Source organism: Mandrillus leucophaeus, unplaced genomic scaffold (assembly GCF_000951045.1).
Source record: "Mandrillus leucophaeus isolate KB7577 unplaced genomic scaffold, Mleu.le_1.0 Scaffold70, whole genome shotgun sequence".
In the NCBI taxonomy this organism is placed as follows: Eukaryota; Metazoa; Chordata; class Mammalia; order Primates; family Cercopithecidae; genus Mandrillus; species Mandrillus leucophaeus.
The window spans coordinates 1,682,615-1,702,800 of NW_012107586.1; the positions used below are offsets into that span (position 1 = coordinate 1,682,615).

Sequence of the window (20,186 nt, forward strand, 5' to 3'; positions counted from 1 at the left end):
TTCTTCTTCTTCTTTTTTTTTTTTTTTTTTTTTTGATTTTTCACTTTTCCAAAAGTCCAAACAAGTGATGACTTTAGGACATAGCATTCTGGAGAAAACAGGGGAGGGAAACAAAGTCCTCCTTGGTTAGGGAAATGGAGAAAAAGCACACAGGGGGTGAGGCCTTTGGATTTTCTGAAAGAGCGTCCCCATGATCAAAAACCCGTACACAAACCTTGTAGGTGCTGGGCCTATAGGAACTGTAAACAGAAGGACAGAATGAATATTCCTGGGGTACAGAGACTAAGTCAATGCCAGTGTTGAAAAACTTCCAATATGTGGGTCTGGAAAATGTTCCTAGTGCAAAGCAGAGTTTTCCGGGCGGCTACCATTCCTTCACAACCTAAGAGGGCAGAGGCTGAAGTCATCAGGCGAGGATCTGTCTGCTCTGGCTAGTCTTGGGCTGTTCACCACATGCCTGTCCTAATGATTAATTAGATTATTTCAGTGTTTAGAGTATTGTGAAGATATAACACTGTATTAGAACATTGCATTGTATTGGCTTGGGGATAATACCGTCATGCAAATAACATGAAAACAAGTTTTTTAAGGTGAGGGTTCAGGAGCTCCGTGTAACTGTTCTGAGTCTCTCTTCTCACTCTGTCTGTCTACAATTTGCTTCTGAAGGGACTTTGGTCCATGACAACATAAGGGAGGAGATAAGCAGGTTGATAAAATGGCAAACTTCTAAGGAGTCCAAGGAAAGAAGAGATTTTGTCTACAAAGTTGTGTCAGCTATCGCTGTTGGATTTTTGGAGATTTTATCCAACACTCTCAGCTCTTTGATGCCCCAGGGGGCTGGCCCTTATGCTCTGTGTCACCTGGGGTCTCTTGTCTGCTGAATTCTGAATTTTGCCAATGAGAGCAGCAGCGGGAGATTAGATAAATGTCGGAATGTTTCTTCCCTGTGTCTGAGCCTGACAACAGCTGTGATCCTCCTAGTACAGATTTTACCAGGAGGTCCATTCACAACCATTCCTCCCCACACACAGTTTTGGCTGTCAATGGGCTCCTGTCGTGCTATTTTGCCCTTTTTCCTTCTCAGTCCTAAGGGTCTGAAGACCCCATTGCTAGGCTCTAGGTGTCTCTTCTCTGTAAATAATCCCTTTGACAACGTCTTCATTTGGACCATCTGCAGGGATCTGTGGCTCCCTAATCATAACAAGTTTCCTGAGGGAAGTAAATATTGCACACTCAGCATCATGGTATTCTAGTTTGTTCCTGACTATTGACTTTGTCCTATGGGAGAGGTCATCTTTGTGCAAATTGGCAATCCACAAGAAGTGAGCTGTGCACAAGAGCATTTGAAGAGTCACGACACACAGTCATAGCAGGAAGTGGCAAGGCAGCAAGCTGTGAAGAGGCAGAAGGGGAAGATGGGGACCAGAAGCTGAAAGATACAGATGATCCAGAGAGCAATTGTAATAGACACGGAGGTGAGCTGCTCAGATTGCAGGTGTGTGGTCCACCAAGCAACCTCCAGCTGATGCTCCCTTCTGAGTCTGCCTCAGCAGGGAAATGCCATTTCTTACAGGCGCAGCCCAGCCGGGTAGGGTATAAAGGGTATGAAGGCCTGGCTATACTGCCTGATGGTTTGTTCGGCTCCTTCTTCTATACAACCATGCAGCCTCCCTCTTCAAGTACTGACCTCTAATAAACATCTTGCATTCAAACTCCATCTCTGCTCCCTGAGAACCCAACCTATAAGGCTAAGTTTAAAAGAATTTACAGCAAGAGCAGCAAAAGCACATTAAAATAATTAAACCATTTTTACTTTTTGGATTTATTTTATAGATTTCATATGTTGCAAGGAGCATTTATATTTTATACAGAGGCAGAGAAAGTCCCAGGGGGCGTGAGAGCTGGGTGAGAGCCATGGCTGATGAGTTCTTTCAGAGCTTCCGAAGGAGGGAATCCAGATCAGAAATGTGCAAACTTCTAAGAAGTTAGAGCTTCGTTCAGTGACACTATGGACACACACAGGATTATTTGAGACTAATCTGAGTTTACATTTAGGAGGTAAAATAGACATAACCATGGAGGATCAGGGCTATGAAGCATCTTCCCTATCCCTATTTGACAAAAAGGGAAACTGACAATGGGAAACTTTGCAGTATCTGTGTGCCTGATGGTCAGCAGAGATGTTTTTCACATGAACTTGAAAACAGCACTGAATCAGCATGTGCATTCTTTTCTTAGGGTTATGGAAGAGTGAGGACTTGAAATATTTTACCCCAACAAGTGAAATGACTTATCTGAAAAATGAACATGTTTTTTATTGCATTTCTAGATTTCTGACCCACAGGAACACTCCTTGCCACCCCTTAATAGTCTTTTCATCCCAACATCCTGGTACCCACACATTTGCATGAGGCTCAGACTTAATAGTGTCCTCTTCCCATGTCTCACACCCCTGACTGCTGGAAACTTCGTGTCTAACCTCATGCCCCCTCATTCCTTCCTGCTTATACCCTTTCCTGGTTACTTCCCCAGAAACCATGTGGGTGGCTGGTTCTTGAGTTTAAATATGAGTCTCATTTCTACCCTGGAGCTACCTCTGAGGCAACAGGAAACACTTAAGAAAAATACGATCCACCTCTGAGTGGGTGAATGTCATATCCTTGACCAGAGACATAAATTGTGTTACAACTCAGGGACAAGGTAAAGTGAGGGCTTAGGAATTTCCTAAATGAGCAGAACCAGCTCTATCCCTAAAGTCAGTTCTCTGTCAAATGATTAATAAGGCCTACTCAAATAGAGACAATTCTTACTTCCAGGCACACTGGACTAAGGCTTATGACAGAGTCATGCTACGAGGCAATATCCCACTCTTCAGTCTTGCCCACCTCAAGCCCAACATAGTTACCAAAATAACCTAAAGAAATCTAAACTCTCATCACTTCCACTGTTACTAATAGGATCCTTTACAAATAGCATGTTGATCTCTGTCCAGAAGGTGTTCCCATCTCTTAGCCTGCTAATCCTGCCCATATGATCAATGAATTAAGAGCTTCTAAAAGCGCCTCCAAATGATCTCTATCTCCGGGCCAAGTCTTTAGATTTAGTTTAGCTTTCAACACCTCTGTGATATAAGCTCTGACAAAAACAGCTTGCATCCTTTGGTTTAAGCTCTAACAAAAACAGCTTGAATCCTTTGGTTTATGCTAATGAATGCATTTCTCCCTTTTTATCTCTTCTCCCTTTCCATGTCAGGGAGGGAGACAGCACACTGGGATGAAGACAAATATGGTGATAGTGTGTGGCCAGAGTAGGACCACCGTGGGAGGGAATTGGAGGACAAATTACTTTTGATATTTTCCAAGTCACATTTAATGGTTTCACACTAGCCAATTCTTCCCCAAACCCACCTAGCTCAGGAACTCAAGTCTTTCCAACCAAAGGATCAAAGGAAACATTTCTGCTTTCAAAGTTTTATTGAGATGTTGGGGAGAAACAGCCAACATATACATTCCTCATTTCGTCACAACTGGCATTTGATCCACATTCCATAGGCTCCTCTCTGGCTTTGATCTAACATCAGTTCTCCTTGGCAGTCCCCCTTCTGCTGTTCTTGTTGCTGCCTGGTGCTGTGTGAAGTGCACCAGGGCAGAGCCCGCTGAGGACTCACAAGTGGGAGCGGTAATTGCGATTGGCTGTGGGAAAAGACAGGTTTGCAACAGAGACGCAATTAGAACATTCCCATCAATACTCTTATTGCTCAAATCTGCATTTAGTTATTGGAAATAATCTCAGGCCAAGATTTCAGGGTCCTGTGAGGGCTGCCTCCAAGAGGGAGGGCCTGGCAGCAATGTGTGCCTAAGTTTGGCAGTCTCCTCCCCATTCCTCACTCACCATCATCACCCCGTTTCCTACTTTTCAGGTTGCCCTTACGGTATTTCCTTTTGCTGCCACCTCTCTTGACTCCCTTGTGAGGAGATCGGCTCTTGCTCCTCCTCATGCCATGACTCTTTAATTTGCGGCTGGTCGACATGGTAAGTTCTGCCAAAATGAGGGGCTTTGCAAGGCCGGGGGGCCAGGAGTCTGGATATTTAAGGGCTTGGCCATTGTGACAGGGAAGGGGCGTGGCTCAGCAGGTGGGCGGGGCTCTATTGTGCTGTCACTCACCTTTGCTGCCCTTTGGTCATATATGTGAAATAAGGTGGTCCTTTTCATGCAGCTCAAGGGTTTCCCTTAGTTTTGAGGTCCTTTTGATGTTAAGTGAGGCTTTCCCAGAGGTGTTATTGAGCAACCGAATCCCAGCCCTGTGCCAGGCATCAGAGGAGTATAAGAGACCATTCGAATATGCTTCTCCTGCCTGTAGGAAATGTAACAGTCATTGAGTGGGTGTGTATGCATCACTGTTTAAGTCTCTCACAGCATCTGGAGATAATAAATATATTTCTATAAGGACTTGACTCTAGAGAACCCAATTCAATATGATCAAAATAGAAATATTCCTTCTTTTTCATCTAGGTCAGGATTTCTCAGTCTAGGCACTATTGACACAATGAGCAGGGTAACTTTTGGTGGGCTGTCTTGTGCATCCTAGGATGTTTGGCAACGTCCCTGGCCTCTACCCACTGGACACTAATGACAACCCAAAATATTCCCAAACATTGCCACTTGTTTCTTTGGGAGGCTGGGGAAGTGAGGGACAAAATGACTCTGGTTCAGAACAATTAACCTAATCGTTTTTTAAAATTTGGTCACAGATATTGATCACATAGCATATGCCATACATTTAGGTGGTAGAAAATTAGTGGAGGATAAAAACATGTAGATACTGTGCTCGTGGAACTCTCAGCCCACTAGGGAGAAAGCCATTCATTGGTGTCTACATAAGTCAGTGAATAAGTACTTAGGGAGTCATTTTGGCTGGAGAAGGACAGAGGGAAACTCCCTGCATGGTACAGGATGAGGTTGGAGAGAGAGAGATCAAACCATGATCAAGTACATTGGGAAGCCCTTGAAAATGTTAAGAGGATGGCTTGTGAGATTAGAGGGTGCCAACTGGGTGATGTATTCACTGGAGGAGCCGTGTAAAGGGAGATGCTACTATCAACATCAATGGTTCAGTAGAGAGAAAGATTTGATGATGGCTTAGGTCTGGCCAGGAAGGGTAATTGAGATATAAGGGAGACAAGAGACCAAGACTTGGTAATGGATTGGATTTGGGAGGTGAAACAGATGGTGTCAAGGGTGTGGCTTTTGTTTCTGCATAATGCAGTTATCTGGATGCTGGTGCCATTCATGGGGATAAAGGCCAGACATGGGGAGAGTGATGATCATGTACTTGGTATGACATACTGGCTTTGAAGTGCCTTTGACACTTACAAATAGATATATTGAAGGATTATTGGTGTATAAGTCATCCAGCCTTTCCTTTTTCCTTCATTATACCTCATAGTAAATGCTTTTGAAAATATTTCTTTTTTTTTTTTTTTTTTTTTTTTGAGGCTGAGTCTTGCTCTTTTGCCCAGGCTGGAGTGCAGTGGCACAGTCTGGGCTCACTGCAACATCCGCCTCCTGTGTTCCAGCATTTCTCCTGCCTCAGCCTCCCGAATAGCTGGGATTACAGGGGCGTGCCACCACGCCCAGCTAATTTTTGTATTTTTAGTAGAGACAGGGTTTCGCCATGTTGGCCAGACTAGTTTTGAACTTCTGATCTCAGGTGACCCGCCCACCTTGGCCTCCCAAAGTGCTGGGATTACAGGCATGAGCCACTGTGCCCGCCTCATTCAGATTTCTATAGAACTTGTTTGCTATTTCTTCCATTTGTCCCTCCTTCTCTCTCCACTGCCATTATCCTCATTCAAGAACTGAGCATCTTGTGTGCAGGAGATCCTTAGCAAAAGTTGGTTGAATAGAAGAGCGAATGTAGTTCAAGCCCCACTCCCTGGTTTTCTGATATCTATAGATGGCAAATTGTGTTTTGAAACCCAGATTCCTTGAATAGCCACCATATGTGACACTTTCCATTTTCCTCTTCCAGGCAGGTCTCTCTGGAGACCTTCTGTTGGTGATTTGTTGGTGACTTTTATTCACACAAAGAAGCAGTTCTATAAAACAGACTACTGGCTTGCTTTTTGGTACTCCAGACCTTCTGTGTCCACTCAAGGCTGGTTCTTTCCTCTACAAACATGCCCCCATGAAAGCTGGGACCTGTGTGAAAGCAGGAATTGAGAAATTGGGCTCACCACTGAATATTCCCTGGGAGTTAATCAGTCCTGCCACAGAATAGAAGCTCAGTAAATATTTGTGAAATGCATTTGGTCAGTGACTAAAAAGTCCTTTTATTTTTCTAAATCCTGTTCCTTCCCACTTTGTCCCACATCTCTAAGGAAGACTTCCCAACTTACCAAATTTTCACTGTCCTTTGAAACTTCTTCAGAGTTTATTATCCATATGACCTTGGCTTTAAAGTCTAGACAACCAACCCTAATTGTGTGAAATCGTGTTTTATGCCTGCATTGCCAGCCATGTGTGTTAGACTGGTTTCAACAGGAGGTGGTGTGTCTTCGTTCTGGTCCTCACTGGACTTCTCTGGACGTTAGCTCCCTTGTTCTATAAATAAGCAGGTTGGGCTAGGTGATCTCTGAAATGATCTGACTTTGGCGATAGCCTCCTTCTCGTTAGGGACTGTACCTTTTATTTCTAATGCATTTTCCACAGGTACTAGCATGGCCCACACTAGGTGGTCAGTAAATATTTGTTCAGTCTAGCTGCTTTGGTGTATTATGAGGATAGTTCAACACAATCACAGTGACTTTGCACAAGTGGGGGCATTTCTAGGCAGGGAAGAGAGAAGACATTGTCCTCACAACAGGTCCTCTGGTGCTCTGTGCCCGCCTCTCATGCCTGACACCATTGGCTATAATGTTTACAGAGAAACTGGTCTCTTTGGTTTTAGAGGTATTTTTCTGGATGGTCCTGAAGATTGGATACTATTTCTCTCCTCAGTCCCTCCCACCCTCAAAAGACCTGCTGTGCCAAGGAGAAGTTGAGATCACAGGGAAGAAGACAGCCAGACTTGGGAACTGATGAAGAAACAAACAAAAAAGTCCCCTTTGCCCAGAGTTGAGGAGCAGTTCTGGTTCCAGACACCCATGCTGAGAAACTTGAGCAGCAGAAAACCCAGTGGGGCACGGGGTAGGCGATTCACAGGCCACTCAAGGCGTGGGTGTGTGTAGGCTGTTTGGGTTGGCTCCTGTATCGGACCTCCTGGAGGGAGGACGGAGCAGAGCTGAGCATTGGCCACTGCTGCCTGTCTCTGTTTCTCTTTCCATTTCTGCCCCAGTGTTGCTCAAGCTAGCAGCAATTTAGATAGAGCCCAGTAAGCTACTTCTAACCCTTAGCAGGTCCAGGATGAGGCCTTTCCTTGAGAACCATCTGTTAATCCAGTCTGCTGACTGTCTCATCATTTTTTTTCCTGCTATCTTTGCACAGAGAGGACATATGAGTGACTTCAAATAACTCAGCATAGGACTAACAGGGACAGCCCCATAAACCTGTTTCCTTCATACCTTAGTTTCCCTGGTGGGACTTAACTTTTTTTCCCCTTGATGAAAGGAAATGACTATGTTCTGATCATTGTTGGCACAGAAAGAGAGATAACTAAATTCCTGGCCTTTTGAGAAGAGACACTATCAGCCTTTTCTTTCTTGGGGCCCAGGGATGTCTTGCCTGGAGACAGGTAAATGGACAGGATGGTGTCTGCATCTCCTAGACGGGTAGCCTGGGTTGCAGTGCAGGAAAGGGCTTGGGGGCCAGTGCTCTCACTGGTCCCTTTCCTAGGCTAGGAAAGGTAGGCTTAGGGTGTCACTGTTTTGGAAGTCAGATCTCTAGTTAGATTCCATGTTACCTCTCCAATTCAAACTCACTCCATTAATTTTCCCGGGGAGTACAGCAGATGCCTTCATAGGGCTGGATCTTCCCAGCAGGCTGAGACTTGGGGCTTATGAAGAGGGAACACGGAAAAGTTGCTGACAGTCCTTACACATGTCGATGACTCAGTCTGAATCCCTCTCTGAAATCTAAGTCTCTCCAGATGTTGACCTCGGCTGGAAAGCAGGGGCCTTTTACCCTGTTCACATGCACACCCTGTCTTCTCTACTGCTGCTGCTGCTGCTGCTGTTCGAACAGGTCAAAGGGGCGTGGGGACAGATTGGAGGAGGAGAAAGTGGCTGACAGAGGTGCCTCACCAAGGGGCAGAGCTCTCTGAACTCAGAACACATTCACTGTCTTCAGTAGGGAATAAGAAGAGGCCAGAGACCAAGGCCTAGGGGTAGTTTGCAGAGCAAAAGGGGGGAAGGATCTTAACTCCATACACCTTTTTTTCATCCAGTTCTGGAGGTATAGGCAGCATCTTGGTTCTGAGGATGGCCTGGAGTCTGTCTGAAGATATGGTGGTGTTCCTTCCCGTTTTTCCATCAGGCTTCTCTCCTATTCTTTCTGCTGCATTCTCAAATTGTTTTTCAGTAAACAATTTCTGCTTTTTTCAGGAGAGAGATTGGGGTGCTTAAAGTGAGAGATTTATCACAAGAGCAATGGTCATGGGAGGCTCTTAGGGTCTACCTTGTCCTGCTTCTTTGGGAGCCAAGAGGCTTATCTCAGGGGCCACACCTGGGCGGTGGAAGAGCCAGGATAGTGACAAGATTGCCGACCCCAGGCCAAGGACTGCCTGCTGCACCATAGTGCCTTCCCTTCTCGACTTAAAAACAAACCTGTCCTTGAGTCTCCACTCTATTAGCCTTTTCTTTCATGCATGCCTGCTATGATCACAGTGAAGGAACCTAATATTAAAGAGGGAGAACTGGAAAAAAGTAGTCCTTTTTAGAGGCAGAGCATGAATTTGGATGACCTCTGGACAACTTTCAAGTTCTCATTTTGAGAGCATTCAAACTTTCATTTGCTTTTAATTATTTTCAGACTTCTGAAAATTGATCATTTCTGTTCCTTTTGTCTTTCCAAGTCCCACTAACAATAAAACTACACGGTATAATGGTGCATAAAGAAAATTCAAATTGTATGCTTCAGAGGGTTCTAAATAAAGTTTTCACATTGACCACTAGCCACTAACCTGCCTCCCTTAATCCCCATCTATAACATAGTAACAAAAAATATGTCCTTTTTCCGAATACACTGGAAATACAGTTCCATTCAGCTGTTAAGTTAAAAGTAGGGCTGCATCCCAGGGTGTTAGAAAAGGGTGTTATGGTACAAAAATATCACACATATTAAAATCATTTGGCCTCATGTGGTCACGAATAATATGTTTTAATCCATCCAGCAACTGAAGTAAGGAACTTTGAGTTGGAGTGTTGCTAGAGAACAATTTTATAATAAATAGACCTTGAGATGAAGGGTAACAGACAAAGTCACAAATCATAGGCAAAGTGAGATCTCAAACCTAGATCTCTTAATCTCCAGTCCAGGCTTCTGCCACTATGCAATGATGCACTGCAATTATAATTTCTGGCCTCTTTTTTATTTTCTGTGCATTTGGTCTGCTTTTCTCTTCTCCCCTTGTGTGCTAAGAGCCATGTACAGGAGCCTTGGCCCTCTTAAAATCATCCCACCTGCCAAGGGCCATCAGTTCAGAGTTTTAGGGCACCTGACCCTTTGAAAGCGGGGAAAGAGTTGCTATCAAGGGGGGAAAAGGACCACAGAGACAGGCTGAGGTTGCCACACATGAAGAAGGTCAATGGCTTCATAATGGGTGATTTCAAAGCATTGTGACCATCAGGCTGGTAGAGTGCATTGGATACAGGAGATCTGACTAACTCTACTGACCAAGGTTGGGCCAAGAGAGAGCATCACAATGAGCCCTACCTCTTTGACTTGGCTTGCCAAGCCTCTACTTCCTAGTCTTAGTGGTGATTGAGGGAGAAGAACAGGCAGATTCAAAGCATAATTTTACTACATGTCCTGAAACTCTTAAAAGAGAGAGTTGGCAATAAAGGCTTGCTTGACAGTGTCACTGTCAGGTTTCCCCATTGTTCTTTGGGGCAGAATTCTCATATTTGGAGATCTCAAAAAGTAGGTTTAGTTGTATTGATACTAAATAAAAAGAAAAAAGTAGATCTTTTGCTGCTCTTTCTAATCCTAAAGTTCTGTGGTCCAAAGCACAAAGGTTTAGTAACACTTCCCTCTTCATTACATTCTTGTTCTGGGGAAGCAGATGGGACTTGCCTAGAGAAATGTTCAAAGCAAAGCTTTTGTTTTTAGTAAGGACCAAAGAAAGACCCAGATGCTTTAGAGTGTGGAAGTAATCAGATTTTATTGATCAAGAAATTCCAGATACTTGGCAGCCTTATTACTGTTGTTATTATTATTATTATTATTTGGTGGGGAGGAAATGTAGTAGGTCATACCATGGAAATGTTCTGGGGTTCTAGTAAGGACCATGTCACTATGTAGAAATATTTGTTTTCTAAGACTACTGCAACAGTGAAAGTGCACTTTCTTCATGTTGCAAGAGAGGAAAGACAAAACTGAGGTTTAAAAGTCTCTGGTTAGAGCAGGAGAGCCACAGGAAGTTCTTCAGATGGGCACACAAGGCTAACTTGACATTTTCCAAATTTTCCCTTATGATTTTGTTACCTCTTTAGCTCTGGTTTGGCCTAGCTTACTTGCTACTTCCTGTGACATCTGCTTTCTTGTGGGTGTGACTAGCTAGGGCTGGTGTTGTGGGCAGTAAAGGAATTTACCAAGACAATCATAGGTAAAGAAAGGCAGATTTATTAGACAAAGTATGAAGGTATGTTGCAAGAAAGCAATGGGCAGCACAGCAAAGAAGGGGCTGTCTGCAAAGAGGCAGGGGCTGGAGGGGAGTTTTATAGGATTTATGTGCAGAATGACGTTGTGCTGCTGGGTCTATGTGGGGAAGGAGGTCATTGTGCCCACAGGTTATTTGTGTTTAGCCATTTCTCAGAAAAATTGTTTATTTTTCTCCTCCAGCCTGGGGCCGGCCTTCCCCCACCTTGCGTCCTTTCTTTGTTGTTACTTATTAGGACTCCACATGCTCCAGATAAAAAAAGTTATGTCTCCCTTGAACCAGCTACATAATTTGTGAAGTTCAATGCAAAATGAATATGCTAGCCTCTTGCTAAAAAGTTATTAAGAATTTCAAGGTGGTGACAGAAGAGCATAAATCTGGGATCAGTGTGGGTAAGTGGGCATAAGACCGTTTGCGATGCACAGGTCCCATGACTATGAAGCCCACCCTGTCTGTTCTGCCTCACTTAAGGCACTACATATGGCAAATACCAGATAACTAAATTGAAAAATCCCTATCTTGTTCACCTTTATAGTCCAGGAGAGCTGGTCAAATCTCCTATTCATAATGGGAGATTGATGAATACTTGCAAATGACTTGCTTCATACTGAGGCTGTGCCATTTGCCTGAGAATGAACTTAGCCTCTTCATTACTGGGTCCATGACCATCTCCCCTCTCCCCTCCTCACACACATCCTCTATCCATAGCTGGTACTACTCCTGTCTTCACTTCTCCTACTCTTACCCTCAAGCCTTGCCAATCACTGCCCTCTTCCTCTTCCTTCTCCTTGTTCTCCTTTAGTGGTGCTTTCTTCTATGCTCCTGTAGGAAACTGGCTGAGTCCTAGGGTACATGCAGCTCTGCTGTATCCTAGTGTGGCTGAATGCACTCACTTAGTGCTTATACTTAGTGATGGGAGATGTTAGGGCCTGAAGGTAATTTTCCAGTCATTTGCCTGAAGATTGTATTCTCAGCTCTGAGACAGAAGGAGCCCAGCTGCAAAGAAGACTGGGTCTTCCCCTCTCTGGGATATCACAAAGTCCACATGAAGTCAGTGAACCAATCTACAAGAGAAGGGCTGAGCAGGGGACCTGGGATGATTTCCTCCAATATTTAGTCAGACTGATTTTCTGGATCCAAGCTTCTCAACTTACTACATGTGGACAAATCATTATATTTCTCCCAGCCTTAAAAATCTTCAGTAAGTTAAAGAGAGAAGGACTCAGGCTTAATGGCAATCCTATTATTTTACTAATGAGGAGATGAAACACCTAGTTGGAGATCACCTCCTTACTGGCTCAGAGCTTCAGGAAATCGCTCAAGGGTATGCAAATACTGAACAGCAGAACTGGGATTTAGATCCACATCTACTTAATTTTAGTGCATGTGCTCTAACTGCTGCCACAGAAGGGATGCAGAGGAAGATGGTCAGTTACCCAGAGGGTGATATCTTTGACTTAATGTTCACCATAAAGACAGCTATCAACAGAAGACTTGAAGTCTAACTTGTTATCTATTGTAGGAAAGTGCCTGCAACATGGTAAGTTCTCTAGTGATATTAAGCCATTTAACCCAAGCCAACCATGGAGTTGGAGAAGAATGGGGTGTGTTATAAAATACTGACATGATTTACGTGGAGGGGTAAAGTTTTAATCCTAGACTGCTGCCCTAAGTGAATAGTGAATGACTGCTGAGTAGATACAGGAGCGGGAAACAGATGTGAACAGAAAAAAATTGGTTTTAGTTTTGTATAGGTTGAATGTCTACCAGACAGGTCCAATGTCCCCAAGGATGCCCTGTAGACAAATGGGATAGAGACATGGGGTTGAGAGAATGGGGTTGAAAGTAAGGCATGCAAAACTGGAAGCTGTGACACTTGAGGTGGTCAGAGCACTTTTAGGGGACCTACTAAGAGTCAGTCACTGTGTGAGCGCTTGAGGAACCTCATCGCATTTCTCTGTCCTTACCTTAGGTGATTCCTGCAGAGCATCTGACAATCAGAGAAGAGTTAGAATACATTAAGCTCAGCATCACATATGTGGTTTAAATACAACTCTACCTCCTTCTCTTTCTTTCTCTTCTTTTCTGCCTTTGTTGCCCTACCCAGGATTAAAACCTTAGGTCTTATGTTAAAAGAATGACAAGAGAACTGTAGCATTCTCTGCCTCTTGGGCGTCTGCAAGAGGTGGGATATTAGAGGGACACTGGGGGATGCTTGGATGATCACGTCCACCCCTCCACCCCCTACGACCTCAACATGAAGTTGGCCCTCTTGAAGTGGGTGAATCACTACAGCCCTTGTTCAGGAAGTGTGTTTGAAACCAGGCTTTTAGGGAAGAGAGGAGATGACATTTCTTGGGACCTTCTTGCCAACCTGACCCTTCTGGTTGGCACCACCCAGAGCTACATTGCTTAGGCTTGAAGCCCAGGTGTGTTGTTGGGCTCTTCCCCCTTTATGAGGCCCATGTTTCTATGATGCCAGGTGGCAGCCCTTCATCAGCCTTTGGGCTACATCACCATGGAGGTGGCTGGAGTCTCTTTTTTCATGCAAACTGCTGCCCAGTGAAACTTCATAAAGCAAGGCTAATCATGTTACTCTTCAGTTCAATCTGAGAAACTCTTTATCATTTACAAGATGTAGACATTTTGACTAAAGCATTTCAATTTCCATATCCCCATCTTCAACCCCAACCTGGCTTTTTAGCCATGTCCTTTATTATTTCCTTCAGGGAACCTCTGTTATAACCAAACTGGGTTATTTAAAAAGTAGAAAAAGTACAGGTGTTCATAGGAAATTCAGTGATTTGTACTATTTTTTTCATCTTCACCTATTCAACTTCCATATGTGCTTCAAGACTCAAAACAAAGGCCCTATACTCTATGGTTACTTCTTTGTTTGGTTACATTTTATATCTACCAATAGAAGATGCCTTCTCCGGCCAGATATAAGCTTCTTGAAGTTGAAGCTATATTTCTGTGGGGATCTAGGGGATAGGGCAGGGGTAGTAGATTTAGAAAATGAACTGGAATAGAGCTTTAAATTCCACATTTTGGGGACTTAGAGTAGAACTTGGGGGAGGGGCAGGGGAAGATTACAAAGGGAGCACAGTAGAACGTACTTATTATCTTGATTTGTAGTAATGGTTTATGGGTATATACCTATGTCAAAACTTATCAAATTGTACACTTAAAATATGTGCAGTTAATTGTATATCAATTATACTTCAATACATTCATTTAAAAAGTGTACATTATTCAAATCCTCCCTCAGGAGCTCTTTCTAGAAGTAAGGCAATGAAACCAGGAATATATGCCTAAATGTGTCAGCAGACAAAGGCTTTAAAAATGCTAGACTTGTATTTGAAAGGCATAGAGAATTTTGCTTGGTTTCTGTAATTCATGGGGGTTCCAATGGGCTATCCTGATAGGAAGCCAGCTGATTTAAGGAATCCCAATAGGCATTTTCTTAATTTTATCCAACATTTCAGTACTGCCCCAACCACTCAACCAAGCTTTCATGTTGACTTTCAGCCATTGTGACAAGGCACCATCAATCATCATGTCCCTTTACCAGGAGGGTCCATGTCATAAGCCACTATATAAAGGAAATGATGGGTGGACTGCTTTGGACAAATGTATTTAGGGTAGGAGAGAGGGACAAAAGTAGGAGCAGGTGGATATTGCTGTTTCAACCAAAACCTCGTACTGACCAGAGCTGAGGAACAGAAGATGGTGAAGGCCTGCAGATGTAGGTATTCAGCATGTCATCTGAAATATTCCCCACAGAGGCAAAAAGCAAGGAAATTATCTCTGAAAAGGAATGAGAAGACAAGGTATTGATGACATTTTCTGATTATAAAGGGGACTCTCAGGACTGAGGAATTGTCACCCATGCCTGCCAGTCTCCCAAACTGTCATGCCTCTTCATAAGCAAAGATCTCCTATCACCTTCTAAAGACTGGCCCCAGTACTTCTCTAACAATCCCTTCCCTTACCAACACCCACCCACCAATAAAAAACAACCACCCAACTCTCTCCCTGTTTCCCCATGAGTCCTGTGAAGAGCCAGGCTTTCTGTGCTCATGGCTTGTCTTCTTTGTGCTGTAGAGCCTCCTTCTAATCTTGTCCATGCAGTAAAGAGAGATCATACAAACCCTGGACTACCTCTTTGAGGTGGGACTCTCAAACTCTTTGAAGGTCTGTTATTTGATGGAATCTCTGGGAAACTGAGTTGGGAAGGTCCCTATATGAAAAACACATGGGTTTTTGGAGTGTATATCTTTAATATTCTTATTTGTCTCTTTAGTCAGCAGAATATGTCAATGTTTTGGTTGAAGAAGCTGCTTGAATCTGGGCTTTTCTGGGCCATGTGTTCTCCCACAACCAGCACTAAGAAAGGCTTTTGGTACAGGCCCAAGACCACCATAATCATCATTGATTATTCCTCTCCACCCCAGTGTCTCTAAATAAAATTTCTCTTCTTTCTCTGACAAAGGTGTGTTTGAGTGTTACTGTTCAGCTGAAGAGTGACGTTGGGTGACCTTAGAACCCTAGCCCTTCATGTAATCAGATGGGTGTGATAAGTAGAGGGAGAACCACATGAGTCAGGAGGAAATATGTAGTTTACCCTTTTTTTCCTGTTTGAAAGATTTACTATGATGTTTGTGGTTGGGCTTTGGTTTGGGATAAATTGAGGTGCTTTCTGGATATGATAAGGGCTTATTTGGTTTGATAGACCATCTAAACAAGTCCAGTGCAGGCTAAAACAGGTGAACCACCAGATCACCACAGTTCACACTTCTCATTCATTTGTTAGCAGAAATGAAGATGCTTGTTTTCCTAGAAACAAGCCCAGGTCATCCATCATGAAGTCCTGGAATTGTAAATGTGAGGAAGTGCAAAGACACAACATACGCTTACAAAGGCATATGTACATTTGGAACTCTTTAAAGGACAACATCCTCGAGCTTCTCCTGGTAGTATGCTCTAGATATCATGTAGTGTTTCGGCAATTTGGGATCAAATAATTCTTATAGCTTTATAGAATCCCTTGTGTAATTAAACCTGAACCTTGCATAACTTATGTAAAGGTACCAAATCATCTCTTACTCCCAATCCATTACCACTAAACTGCAAAAGTTCTGCTAAGCACAGCTTGCCTGCCCCCGAGAATCATAAATGCAATCTTTAAAAATCATTTACCAGCAAGACCAAAGCTAATCTGTAAGGTTGGGGCCTCACAACTCAATTCTCTATTTCCTTTGGAACATGAAAGATGCAGAAACTGCCTTTTTCTTGTTTGGCTGACTTAGGTGGGCCCCAGGGTTTTGTCCTATTTCCTAGATGTTGATGAGCTTCTTGCATTTCTTTGATGATTGCTTTTGCTCTTTGGTGGTCACATTCGGTCTTAGTGTAGGGGTGCGGAGAGATGGCAATTTACTGCTTAAAGATGTTATGGCAGGTGTTCCTGGGCGCAAGAGCGGGGTGTCCTGAGGTAGTGTATGTAGTAATAATACAAGTCGCTCTTGTGGTAGCAGGCTGTAGTAATATAGCTATATCATTGGATATAAACATGTCTTATGGTAGTAGGCCATGGTAACAGGTTACAGGGACCTCTGGTAGTAACTGGCTACAGTAACAGGTTATAAGTGTGTCTGGCAGTAGTAGGCTGTAATCATGTTGTGCATACACTGACATAATCTCAGGGAGAAGGCAAAGGCAAAGAGGTCAATAGCCTTCCCTGCGTCATTCTGGTGCAGTCCTCCACACCACCCTCACTATTTTTGCTACATTTACATAGGACATGTTTTACTATTGAATAATGCCCACGTGCCAGGTCCTGTTCACATGTCTATGTACTCTAAGAAATGTACATATAGTGTATATAGTCTAAGACATATAGTCCAGGAGAAAACCAGAATAAATCTAATAGTACCAGGAGATCTATCACATGTTCAAACTTGAAACTTAGAAGAAAATTTTGAAATTGATAATAGTAGAGAACTACAGGATGTGAAACATTTGAATCTTCTGTCTAGGGTATTTAATATTTATTGATGAAAGTCTTGTATGAGGTAAGCAACCATGACCCAAGCTATACCTTACAGCAGCTTTTGTGAGTTATACGAGGTGATAGGGCAACTCGAGAGAGCCCCGACAGAGTTATAGGGCCAGATAGCAGGTGTTTTATTCTTTGCAGGTGATAGCAGCCATAGTAAGTGAATGGCTCTGGCTTTGTTTTAGTTAAACTTTGCTGGATTTGGCCTGCAGACTGCAGTTTGTCAGGCCCTACACTAGAGACTGTGGAATCATTATTTCATTTATCTCAGTTGTAGCATCGAGGTAATCAGGGTCCCAATTTCATAATTGAAACAGGTGGAATGATTAACTTGCTTAAGATTATACAGCTTAGGATGTGCTTGAATTAAGACCCAAGTCAGAGTGGTGCTATTATACCTTCAAAAAAGTCACACAAACGAAGAGGTAGGTAGAGCTGGCTGGCAGGGTTCTATCTACCCTCATTCCTCCAGCCCCTGGGAGGTTGAATCCTCCTTCTCCGGATCTCACCTAAGTGTCAATATTATGCTTCCTTTTCCTAAGAGTTTCATTAACCCTTTGCGGTAGCTTGTTACTTCTACTCAGGGGCTTCTTCCTCTTTCTGGATACCTTTCTGCAGTAGGCTATCTTTATACTTGTCTTCATGGGACTGGTAATTTTATATTTCTGGTAAAAGGGTATTTTAAGGAGTACAGGGAAGTAGGGCTAGGGGACAGAACCTACTAGTCCTAAGCCAGATGCTACTCAGGCAATTAAATCAGTGACAGGAGGAGGCAGCTATCAGGTCAGGGCTTTGTATGATGCAACTAGCGTCATAATGTTACAGCCACCATTATCCTTTATAACTCATCATATCAGGTGCTGAAACTGGTCCCAGATTAGAGAGCATAAGCTTGTGAATCTGAGTACAGTCCCTCTTGCTCGGTTATAACTCATGACCTAACACTTTTCTCCAGTCTTTCTGCTTTTCAAAATTTTATAGTTGCCCATTATGGTGCGCTTTCAATACATTCTCCAATAACAGAAGATAACTCTCATAACTTATGTCCAAACTGGTGGCCCAAGAACCGAAACAGCCCACAAATATGTTTTCTTTGACGTCCTATGCAGGCCAATATGGAGTGAGCAGAAAACATTTGGATTAGTTGCCACCATGGAAAAGTCAGGAACTTTCATGTAAAATCTAGATATTTGACTTCTTGGTTGCTCTTAAAAATGTGCAATGTCTATCAATACTAGATTTTAACTGGCTTGCGCTCAGAAGCATCTTTCGGAAGAGGCACGTACTTGTCAATTTGCCTGTCTCCACAAATCCCTGCTTGTGTTACTTTATACTATCTGCCTGAGCTCTGAAGACATTTGATTTTGTAACCTCTGTCCTAAACTTTTGGTAGCTAGCACTACCAGCTGTGTTGGTTCCATTGCTCTCTTGCCCACATTTATCAAACAGTAATGAGGACAGTTTGATATTCTAGGTAGGGGATCCAAGGACAAGCATCTGGAATTGTATACAGGGCAACCTGCTTTTTGGATCTTTATTCAGATCACTGGGACCACACATTATCAAGTCTATCTCATTGCTAGCCTCAGAATCCCTTCTTTTTCCTGAAGCATAGTTTGAAATTAATGAGGAAATTATAAGAATTATAACCACAGAGACGAGAATCAGTTGTCTGTCTGGATGTGACTTGGGCTCCAAATTGGGACAGAAGACTCCTAACACATTATAGTCCTCCTGCCCCTGACACTCATTATTATTTTTTTGGTGCGTATAACACTGTGTTCTCGAAATGCTTTCTTGATAGCTGGGACAGCAAGAACATTGTGTTAGGCAGAGGAATTGCCTTAAACAGGTCCTGGACCTGTGAGTCTTTTTCCAGTTTTGTGATTTCCTGAAGGGCGGGGACCCTGACTGATCTCTACCTGCATTGTTGGTGTATGACAACAACAATGGCAGCGATGAGATGATAATGTTGGAGCAAGACAACTCACTAGATTATTCGTTTGTGTATATTCTCAATATATTTCCCCTCCCCTCTTTGAAGCAGAGAGCCACATTTTCATTGTGTGTTTTCCTGCTTTGGGTGGGGGATGAAATGAGCTCTTTGTACATAATTCCCTTCCTGAGTTTTTGGTATTCAAAATCCATAATTCCCTTGCTGAGTATTTGATATTATTGGTATATTTTGGGGGCAACTGAATTTTATCTCACCTTCCAATACAACCTGAGATAAGAACTTGAGTCCAGGCTTTGTAATGGGAGGTAGATTATAGGAAGCGGAAGGGAGGGGACAGGCCACGTGGGACAGGGAAGGAAGAGAATACAGAATATGTTACTGAGCTGAGTATTGTCATCAGCAACTGGGGTTCAATCCTGCTGGAGACCCTCTGAGAAACTGTGGAATGCACCTTGGAATTATCTCTCCAGATGCGGGGAGGCTGGGACACGTAATGGATTTCCATCCTCTCCTAGTTGAAGGTTTCCTCTGGGAATGTTAACTGCCCCCTGGGCTGCCTAGCACCTTTGATAGGTAGGAATACTTGCTCTCTGATATATTATTCTCTGCTTTTTTAGGGCCTCAGCCAAAACGGAGACAGAAAATGCATCATGCTAACATTGTTGTATGTATGTGTATGACTACATAATATTCTATCATTTTGTTTTATACAATCTATGAACCAACATCTTATATTTACTGCAGTTCTAATTATTTTTATTAAAATGTATACAAAAATTTACATCTTTATTCAGTATTGTCTGTATTTTTTATATTTTCTTAGAATACAGCTTATAAAAGTGGATTTATAGGGTCAAATGGGTTATATGTTTTCTAAATTGTTTTTCAGAGAGGTTTCATTGACCTGTAGTCCCATCAGCAGTGTGAGAGAGCATTAAAGGTGAACTTTGGCAATGACCTGGCATGGGTGACTAAGAGAGGTTGTAAACTGTTATTGCTCAGAGGACTTTTAGCACAGTGGAGGCCTCTATTTATTTGGGGTAGGTTAGAGCACTATTCTATTCTATGTAGGTTAGAGCACTAGAAAATCAGAGGAAAAGAAAATGTATGAAGGACATTCATTCTGGGTTCCTTGTCTTCCCTGGATTCTAAAAGTGCTTCTTTATAGTATCAGCTGAAATAAGCATATACAAAACACATAAAATAGATTCTTCAAAGATAATTCCATTTTGAGATATTTAATAGAGTTTTCAAAGGTTCTGAATTTACCTTCCCATCATTACACCCTTATTTTCTGTGTATCCATGTACTAAATGGGTTACCAGGTGTTCCATGTTCAAATTTCTAAGATTATG

General features: G+C 42.9%; 1 protein-coding gene and 1 long non-coding RNA gene across 2 annotated transcripts; one reads left to right on the forward strand and one right to left on the reverse strand.

Moving 5' to 3' along the window:
• Positions 1 to 3,454: 3,454 nt before the first annotated feature.
• On the reverse strand, positions 3,455 to 4,060 carry TNP1 (transition protein 1 (during histone to protamine replacement)). The gene is made up of 2 exons (XM_011964570.1): positions 3,892 to 4,060; positions 3,455 to 3,692 (listed from the first exon to the last, which is right to left on the reverse strand). The coding sequence occupies exons 1-2, from the start codon at positions 4,028 to 4,030 to the stop codon at positions 3,664 to 3,666; spliced, it is 168 nt and encodes a 55-aa protein (XP_011819960.1). The 5' UTR covers positions 4,031 to 4,060; the 3' UTR covers positions 3,455 to 3,663.
• Positions 4,061 to 14,163: 10,103 nt separating this feature from the next.
• Positions 14,164 to 15,306, forward strand: LOC105528023. The gene is made up of 2 exons (XR_001004304.1): positions 14,164 to 14,649; positions 15,123 to 15,306. It is a non-coding gene; the product is annotated as an uncharacterized LOC105528023 (long non-coding RNA).
• The last annotated feature ends 4,880 nt before the right edge of the window (positions 15,307 to 20,186 follow it).

Excerpts from the sequence above, each read along its gene's own strand:
- TNP1 (XM_011964570.1), bottom strand. The coding sequence starts at position 4,030 with ATGTCGACCAGCCGCAAATTAAAGAGTCATGGCATGAGGAGGAGCAAG. Across the intron at positions 3,693-3,891 it reads TAGGAAACGGGGTGATGATG|CCAATCGCAATTACCGCTCC; the intron begins GTGAGTGAGGAA and ends CTTTTCCCACAG.